The sequence below is a fragment of the Uloborus diversus genome, unplaced genomic scaffold (assembly GCF_026930045.1).
Source record: "Uloborus diversus isolate 005 unplaced genomic scaffold, Udiv.v.3.1 scaffold_14, whole genome shotgun sequence".
NCBI lineage: Eukaryota > Metazoa > Arthropoda > Arachnida > Araneae > Uloboridae > Uloborus > Uloborus diversus.
This window is the reverse complement of record NW_026558098.1, coordinates 8306149-8314766: the sequence shown is the minus strand read 5'-3', so window position 1 is coordinate 8314766 and position 8618 is coordinate 8306149. Positions and strand designations below refer to the sequence as shown.

The 8618-nt window shown below is 33.4% G+C and overlaps 1 protein-coding gene across 1 annotated transcript; it reads left to right on the top strand.

Moving 5' to 3' along the window:
* Nucleotides 1-5456: 5456 nt before the first annotated feature.
* Nucleotides 5457-6729, top strand: LOC129232927 (zinc finger protein 271-like; the record flags this gene model as incomplete). The annotated part of the gene is given in 1 exon segment (XM_054867031.1): nucleotides 5457-6729. A coding segment is annotated over 1 exon segment (1131 nt). The 5' UTR covers nucleotides 5457-5530.
* Nucleotides 6730-8618: the final 1889 nt, after the last annotated feature.

The following is an 8618-nucleotide window of genomic DNA, read 5'->3' as shown; positions in this document are numbered from 1 at the left end:
CAGGACCAATAGGTAAATTGCTAGATAGGTGCGACAATTTACCTCTGGTCCAGTTTGAAGCAATTACGCTCCTTGTCGTAGGTGCTGGGCTGTTAATGTAACGAAGTACAATTTCATTTCCATTTAAAACTACATTCTGCACAGTCATTGCAAAAAAAATTGGACTTCAAACGATAAAATATTGCAATGTGCAAAAATGTGAGTTTTTGGAAATTTCAAGAAATTTCATGAATTTGTTTGTGAACCTAATACTGCAAAAAATGTAAATAATTTTGAAGATACATGAAAAGCGTGTTAAAAGGAAACATTTTAATGGTATTAGAACAAAAGGTTTGAACCTTATTATTTTCATAAATATTTTGGAAAATTGACCTTTTTTCCCATTTTTCGAGAAATTCAAGCCTTGGTAGGACCCTCAAGGAGTTGTTCAAACTTGATAATATTTTACATGTGTATTGTTTTTACACATGCACAGCTTTTGGTAGGTATTCCAAATTAAGATTCGAAATTTCATTTTTTTCGATCCACCCTAATGTATATGCACGAGTATATAAGCTTACTCAAGTATATAAGCTTATATACATGTGTGCCAACACAGTGAATCCAAGCTCTTGGGCAAAAATCTAAGGGGTGTGAGAGGGGAGGATAACAAAAGAAGAATTATTAGGAACTTACGTTCACTGATGGGCTACATGCACACAAAGCCAGAAAATGATGGATACAAAACAAATTACAAATTTTTTATACAAAGGTGATTTTACCCAACATTTTAGTTTTTAAGAAATATTTACAGCAGTTAAAAGTTATGACCCGTAGTAGCTCTAATACACGCATCGCAAAAAAGTGCGCAGCGGCTGATGAAAGTTTTTCAAGACTCTCGTTATTTCAACAGAGAGTGATCAGTGAATGCGACACATGTGTTACAGCTGCAGACCGCAAATTTCATCAAATGCTTTAAAACTTTTTTAAGACCTAAAATGTTGCGTAAAATTGTCTTTGTGTAAAAAATAAATTTGTGACCTTTTTTTTCAATCCGTCAGTTTCTGGCTTTGCGTGCATGTAGCACGTCTACATTGTGTTTTTGACCATATGTTCCTTATGATTCTTACTTCTTATTCTCCCCTCTAACACCTTTTAATAATTTGCTCAAGAGTTTAAATTCTCCCTGTATACTTGTATTTCTTATGCTTGTATGTAAGTGTTTATTCGAGTACGTACGCATATATACGTGTCTACTTGAGTATATAAGTGTTCGTATATATACAAGTATAAGCGAGAACATACCTGAATGTATGGATAAAAAATACTTGCAGACACCCATATACGTATTTATTGTTGCATTTACGTGAATACGTCTATGTACATGCCTACACGAGTATATATGCGTATATATACGCATATACTCATATATTTAACCCCGTTTACTGCAAAAACAATACATATTAAGTAAAATTAATATTTAATTTGTATCTGCCTTATGCTTAAAGATTCAGTGACATTAGAAGAACAATATTCGTTTAAGCCTAATATTATGGTCACTTTACCCCATCTTACTTAAATTGTTATAAAAAATTATCTAAAATAGATTCAGCTAAGTGCTAATGAGTAAGAGTTCTTGAGACATGTAGGAAGCTTCCTGTGGGGTCAATCTGTTCATAATTCTAGCAAACAAAATTTCCCAAGGAAGTTAGAAGAGGTGTTTAGATTTTAAAGTTTTTCATATTCACGCATAATATTTTTTTTAACAAATAAAATTTTGCCAGTTGTAAAATTTTATATTTAAAATGTAGTTTCTAACTGCCCTACTCTAAAATAAAATTTTCACATTCTTTCGAACATTTATTTCCAAGCTATAGCTATTTATTTAAACGTATGACCACTTTCCCCCACCAGACGCTATTAATTGAGACCTTCTAATACGCAGTGTAATATTTATTTACTTAATATTAAGCTTATTTGCGTTTTGAATAATTGCTCAAGTAGTCGAGTACATGCTGGGCAAAGTGAAATAGCTTATTCTGTTTATTCACTCAGTCATTTACTAAAACACTTATGTATTCATATATTAATTGATTTATTTACATTCCTTCCTTTCGTAATTCACTTGTTTATTCATTCATTCTCTTATTTTCACATTAATTCACTCTATTATTTTTCTTCGTATATTAGTTAATTTAATAATTTTATTATTCGTTTATTGTTCTATTTTCTTTCCATTTATTCATTTAAAATTGTATTTACTAATTCATTTGATCAAAAATACTTTTTACAATCAAATAGAAAAATTTACATTACAAAAATATTTCATTTTTCCATTTTCCCCATGAAAAAAAAGTGAATTATTTTTTGAAGGCTCAAAATTATTACCAAAAATGGAAAATGATGTTTCAATAAAAGTTTTATTATAAAATCAGGGGTCGAAGTAGTCCTATACATCCTATATTTCCTATATTTTCAAAAAAAGCATCAAAATTCCTTATATTTCCTATATTTTTCAAAAATGTCGTATATTTTCTATATTCCCTTTTTTTACCCTATATATCTTTTTAAAAAAAAGCAGTAAATAAACTTTCTGACATCGGATTTTTCGCTGAAAGTATGTGCCCAAACGAATTTCAAATTAAAAAACGCAACTGACTAAATCCTGCAACAGGCATCTTCTCTTATTGGCTACAGCAATGTGACATCACTCTATAGTTGGTGGAGTTTCGAGAACTAAGTCTGAAGTTGGTTTTAGAATTATGCGTTTGGGGGGCAACAGCCGTTTGTTTTGTTTTCCATCATGGGAGTTGGTATAGGGGCCTTGGTGGCCGTGTGGTTTCGCCAACTTGCTTTGTAAGCAGAGAGGCGCAGGTTCGATTCCCGTCTGTAGCCATGAGTGTTCTTTTATTCCTATGTAATGTACATCTTTCATGTGTATTGTCTTGGAAATAAAATATGGAAAAAGGTTGTGGATTATTAGAGGTAAAATCTTCTCCGCTGAGTATAGCTTTATACCCCAATGTGTGTTACCATAAATCAAATCAAATCAAATCGTTGGTATATTTTTGTGTTCAGTGCATTTTCTAATTGGAATTTTCTAATATTCTTTTTGCAATGTTTTGTTTTTGTAAAATTTTGGGATCATGGAATGTTAGTTCCTTATGACGTTAAAACGTAGTTTGTTGTATTAAGTGGAATTCTAATGGCGAAATCGCATTGCTTAACCCAATTTCGTGTGGAGTGGTTGAACCAGAAGGACAATAATTATACAACTTTTGGTGCATGTGCACTAAAGGAAAAGATGATTTTACCGCTTTTTGCCTTTTTGCAACTGTTTGTCATTTTGCAACCATTTGGGGCAGCATGCTAAAACATTCAAGCGTAAAGAAAACTCTGAAAAACGTCAGGAGGATCCTCCTCAAGCTCTCTTTGTTCTTAATAGAAGTGGTAAAAGGTTCAGTTTAGATATAAAATCAAATAATAGTGGAATTTGTACTTGGGTCATGAGTGAGGAAGAAAAATTAAAATCAGCTTTGTTCAAATTTTGTTCAGTTATTTAGTCTATAAAGTACACTTTTTTCAAAAACTATTCTTTCAACTACAGGAAAGTCATTTGAGATGTAAGTTATAATTTTGTTTGAGGTTTTTTTTTTTTTTTTTGAAACAAAAACATTGATAAGAATAACTAAATAATATATGATAGGTATTATTTCTTTTTTCATTGCAAAATTATTCATATAATATGTCCTATATTTGTCCTATATTTTTTGTGGAAAATGTCCTATATGTGACAAGTTGGTCACTTCTACCCCTGTAAAATACAATGTTCTTTATTTTGTACTGTAATTTTCAGAACAAATCCAATTCAATTTTCCAATTTGTTCATTTTGAAAAAGCTCAGTCATCTTAGGCATTTCCCTTTGCCCCACATTCCCCTACTTCATCAGCTAAAGTGCTTGTTTATGAAAATGTGGAAGTTTGTAAGATGAACCTTATTAGGTTTGGTAAAATGTATTTATATGTATCTTCTTGTCTATTGTTAAATTGAATGATTTATGTTATTTTTAAACCCACATCCTTTTTTTCGCCCCACAAAATCTTATTCGACTACAAAACTTAACTACTTCTTTACTGATTGTGATAAATCATTATTTTCCCAACGTAATCTAATTTTTTTCATTTTTTTCAGCAGCAATCTGCATTGCACGACATCAGTCATGAACAAGACTTGCGCAGTACAAATCTTCCTCTGCATATACATCAGAAGAAGTTTATCGAGCTAAAGATTTCAACAAGTGCAACTCAAGTGCAGTTTACTTAAGTTTTAAGACTTAGCATGAAGAGCTTCGTATCCTCAGCTCAACCAGTCAAATAAAAACAACACCTTCCAACTGATGTACAGAAGTGCCAGTTGCTAAAAGCTCAAAGTCTTTTCCATAATGAAATCAATTAATATTTCCAGCGCTACATACATTCAAATCTGACATCCTGATCATTTTTGCTCTTCTAAACTTATATTCTTCTAATATAAATTTTTAAAAAAGCTTTTCTTGTTTCATGGACCGAAAACTAATTGCATCGAAACTAATTAGCAGTTACGCTTTTTACAAAAGTCAGTTTCTTTTTGGTTTCCCATGTCCATTTGTTATTGAGCAATGTGAAAGTTAATGGAAGTAATAGTGTCTGAATCTTTGACATTTGATACTCAACCTTCGGTTTTGATTTTCTTGCTGGCAGAGGAACCTATAAGCAAAAACGTTGCCAGTCGTCAGAGCTGTAGGTGCTCCTTGACTTGCTGCCCAACATGCAATTTCTAAGTTGATCTCTTTTAAAATATTCAACAAAATGGAGCAATATCACCATTATATTCCGTTTAAAATACGTCTTTATTTTTCAACGTTGCTCCAGATTGTCGTGCTCTGCGTTAGTTTCATGAACTCTACCTCACTTTGAGTTGCACCGAATGAAAAAGATTCCAGTTAAATTGAAGGAGGCAGTAGGTTATAGTAAAAATAAATCCTCGGTTGTACTCTATTTAGCTGAAAAAATAATGGTAATAAATGATGTAGAAACCTGTCATTACTGCCGCAATGTGGTTTTATACAGATCTGGTGCTTCTTTTATTTACGAAACCACATCCTTAGGTTTTTGTGATTGATTGAACTCTTGATTGAAGAAACTCAAAAATGAGCACTAGCGTAAAAAATCGATTATGTTCTTTGTTCTTCTAAAACTGATTTTAAAGTTCGATGATTCATAAATTATAAATCTCTAAAATCTTGACAACAATGAATTCCTCTGGATTCTGACTGAGGACATTTTGAAGTACTTGCCCACAGGTAAATTTTAAAATCCATATGTATTGAAAATTTTTTGCTAATCGTACTTTAACACTATTCAACAATGGCGTATCATTCAAAGATCCGTGCTTATGAGAAGCCACATTAATGTCAATATTGTTCACAGGCATTTTCTCGCGTCTCTGCTTAAGAGACATTTTTCAGTCCATAACTTTGAAAAACTGTATTCATGTGAATGTTGCTTGAAGATGTTTACTCAATCCGCAAGTTTCATGAAACACGTGAGAATTCACTCTGACAAAAAGCCGCATTCGTGCGACTATTGTTCAAAAGAATTTTCTTGCGGCTCAAACTTAAAGAGACATTTAAAACTCCATACAGGCGAAAAGCCCTATTCCTGTGGCTACTGTTCAAAGACTTTCTCTCAGGTATCAAATTTAAAGCAACACGTGAGGGTTCACACTGGCGAAAAGCCACTTTCGTGTGACTATTGTTCAAAGAGATTTTCTTGTGGTTCAAGCTTAAAGCAACACATTAGAGTTCACACTGGCGAAAAGCCGCACTCGTGTAACTATTGTTCAAAGTCTTTTTCTTCGCCGTCGCATTTAAAGCAACACGTGAGAGTTCACACAGGCGAAAAGCCGCATTCGTGCGACTATTGTTCAAAAAAGTTTTCTTGCGGTTCAAGCTTAAAGCAACATATGAGGTTTCACACTGGCGAAAATCCGCTTTCCTGTGACTATTGTTCAAAACTGTTTTTTAGCGGTTCAAGCTTAAGGAAACATTTAAAAATCCATAGTGGCGAAAAGTCCCATTTCTGTGACTATTGTTCAAAATCATTTTCTCTGGCATCAAATTTGAAGCAACACATGAGAGTTCACACTGGCGAAAAGCCGCATTCGTGTGACTACTGTTCAAAGACATTTTCTTCGGCGTCATATTTTAAGCAACACATGGGAGTTCACGCTGTCGAAAAGCCGTACTCGTGTGAGTATTGTTCAAAGGAATTTTCATGCGGTTCAAGCTTAAAGCAACACATGAGAGTTCACACTGGTGAAAATCCACCTTCGTGTGACTATTGTTCAAAGAAGTTTTCTTGCGGTTCAAGCTTAAAGAGACATTTAAAACTCCATAGTGGCGAAAAGCCCTATGCCTGTGACTATTGTTCAAAGAGTTTTTCTCTGGTGTCATATTTAAAGCTACACATGAGAGTTCACACTGGAGAAAAGCCGCATTCCTGTAACTATTGTTTAAAGTGTTTTCCTCGGGCTTCAAATTTAAAGCAACACATGAAAGTTCACACTGGGGAAGAGCCGCGTTCGTGTGACTACTATTCAAAAGAAAATTCTAGTAGTTCAAGTTTAACGACATGTTTTTAACTCTATATTGGCGAAAGCCCCCATCCCTGTGACTATTGTTAAAAGACTTTTTCTGAGGCTGCGAATTTAAAGCAACACGTGAGAGTTCCTAGTGACGAAAATTCGTGTGAATAATGTTTGAAAACATTTACTGCACAAATGAAATGTGGTGTATCGAACTCCGCTATCACAATCGTAGTGACGTCAGAAGCCACTGACGTCACTGGGAAAACATTCTTTGAGCAGAGCAGATCGGAACGAACTCCGGAGATGTGTGTATTGGCAACACGCTCTGTATTGTACATAGTATTATGTATATAACTAATGTAGTAATTAGAATAGTAAAGTCTAATGTTATTATGTGTGAATAATCAATTACCCATTACATATCCCAGCGAGCATAGGTTCCATAAGGAACCATAACCTGAGGTATATTGAGACATATAAGAAACCATTCTACACTAAAAAAAAAAAAACGTGTAACCTTTAGCTGCTTCTATAGCAATGGAGTAACGTAACTGATGTAACGTAACGCATCGCTATACCAGTTTTATCTGTTAATGTACTCCATTATAGCTCCATCTAGCTCTGGAGGAAGCTAGCCGCCGGAATAAGGGTACACAAAGTGCAGAATGTTGCCACCGTATTTACGGAGTAAGGTTATACAATTTTTTTACAATGTAGTCCATAACGTGTTTTGAATTTAAATTTGTTGATGTCTGTTTTTTTCGTGTCAAATACCACTCAACACATTAGTGACTAATCTGGGTAAAAATGTCGTTTTTCCCGATTTTGTTGAATGACATCCTCAAAGTCATAACGGGTATTGAATAAATTTTTGGTATTCACTCACGCAAACTGTGTTGTAAATCAAAGTAATGACAATATAGAGGGCGCTGTCTACTCCCGATCTCTGATGTGCGTAGTTACGATTGTAGAATAGAACTTTGTGTTGTTAAGTGTAGATGTGTTGTTCTTGGTTGTCTGAAAATAAATATGTGGTTTTAGAAATGTGTAAATATTCACTTAAAAGGTAAAGAGGCAGTTTCGTAATTGGATTAAACAAGAACTGGATGAATAATCCAAATTAATAAACTGTATTATTGTAAATTTGGCATCTTGGTGTTTTCTTTATTAAATTTACCGAATAAGCAGTACGCCAGACCAAAGAAATTCACTTATTTGACTGCAATTTTTCAAGTTGCCCGATTCACTTCACGGAGGCCATGATTTCCACAAGTTCAATTAAAACACTTGAGCTGTCACTGTCCCCAAATGCTGTTTCAAAAGGCAGGTTTTTTTTTTCTCTCCCACTAATCTGCAATTTAGTATAAATTAGTTTCCAATCATATTTATTTTTCTCCAATAAAATAAATTATTAATTAGAACGTATCCAAATGTATTAATATATGTCTTAAATGAATTTTATGACTTCTCTGCCACATACCATGTTGTTATTTTATAAATGAAGTTTTCCTTTCCACTTACATTAAGACACTCTTCAAGTGTTTCATTTTAGTTTATTCCAGTGTATTTTGCGTTTTACTTTATGAAACTTATCTCAGTAGAGTAGATTCCCAGTTAATCGGCTCAAATGGTACTGGGAGTAATCCGGTTGAGCTAAAATTCGGTTGAAGCGAAAAATGAATTTAAAAAAAACATCTATTTGATGAAAATGCTCTATTTGAAATGAAGGGTTTGCTGCAAAAAGGAGATAGCTTCGAATTTCTATTTTCTAAAAGCCCGCATTAACGCTTAAAACACCAAATCACTTTCTGAACTAAATTTCATGATTTCTTTTTTATAACTATTCTGAGAAGCATATAAAGAATTGCATTTACATGTAAAAAATTGGATATGTGTTTCAAACACTAATGCCGACCTTTTGAAAGCATTGAAATTAGAGCTCAATTTTGTTGCCAATAGCTCGAAAAGTTAGGGTAGTAGAATTTAAAAAAGTCGAAAAGTAGGTATTAGA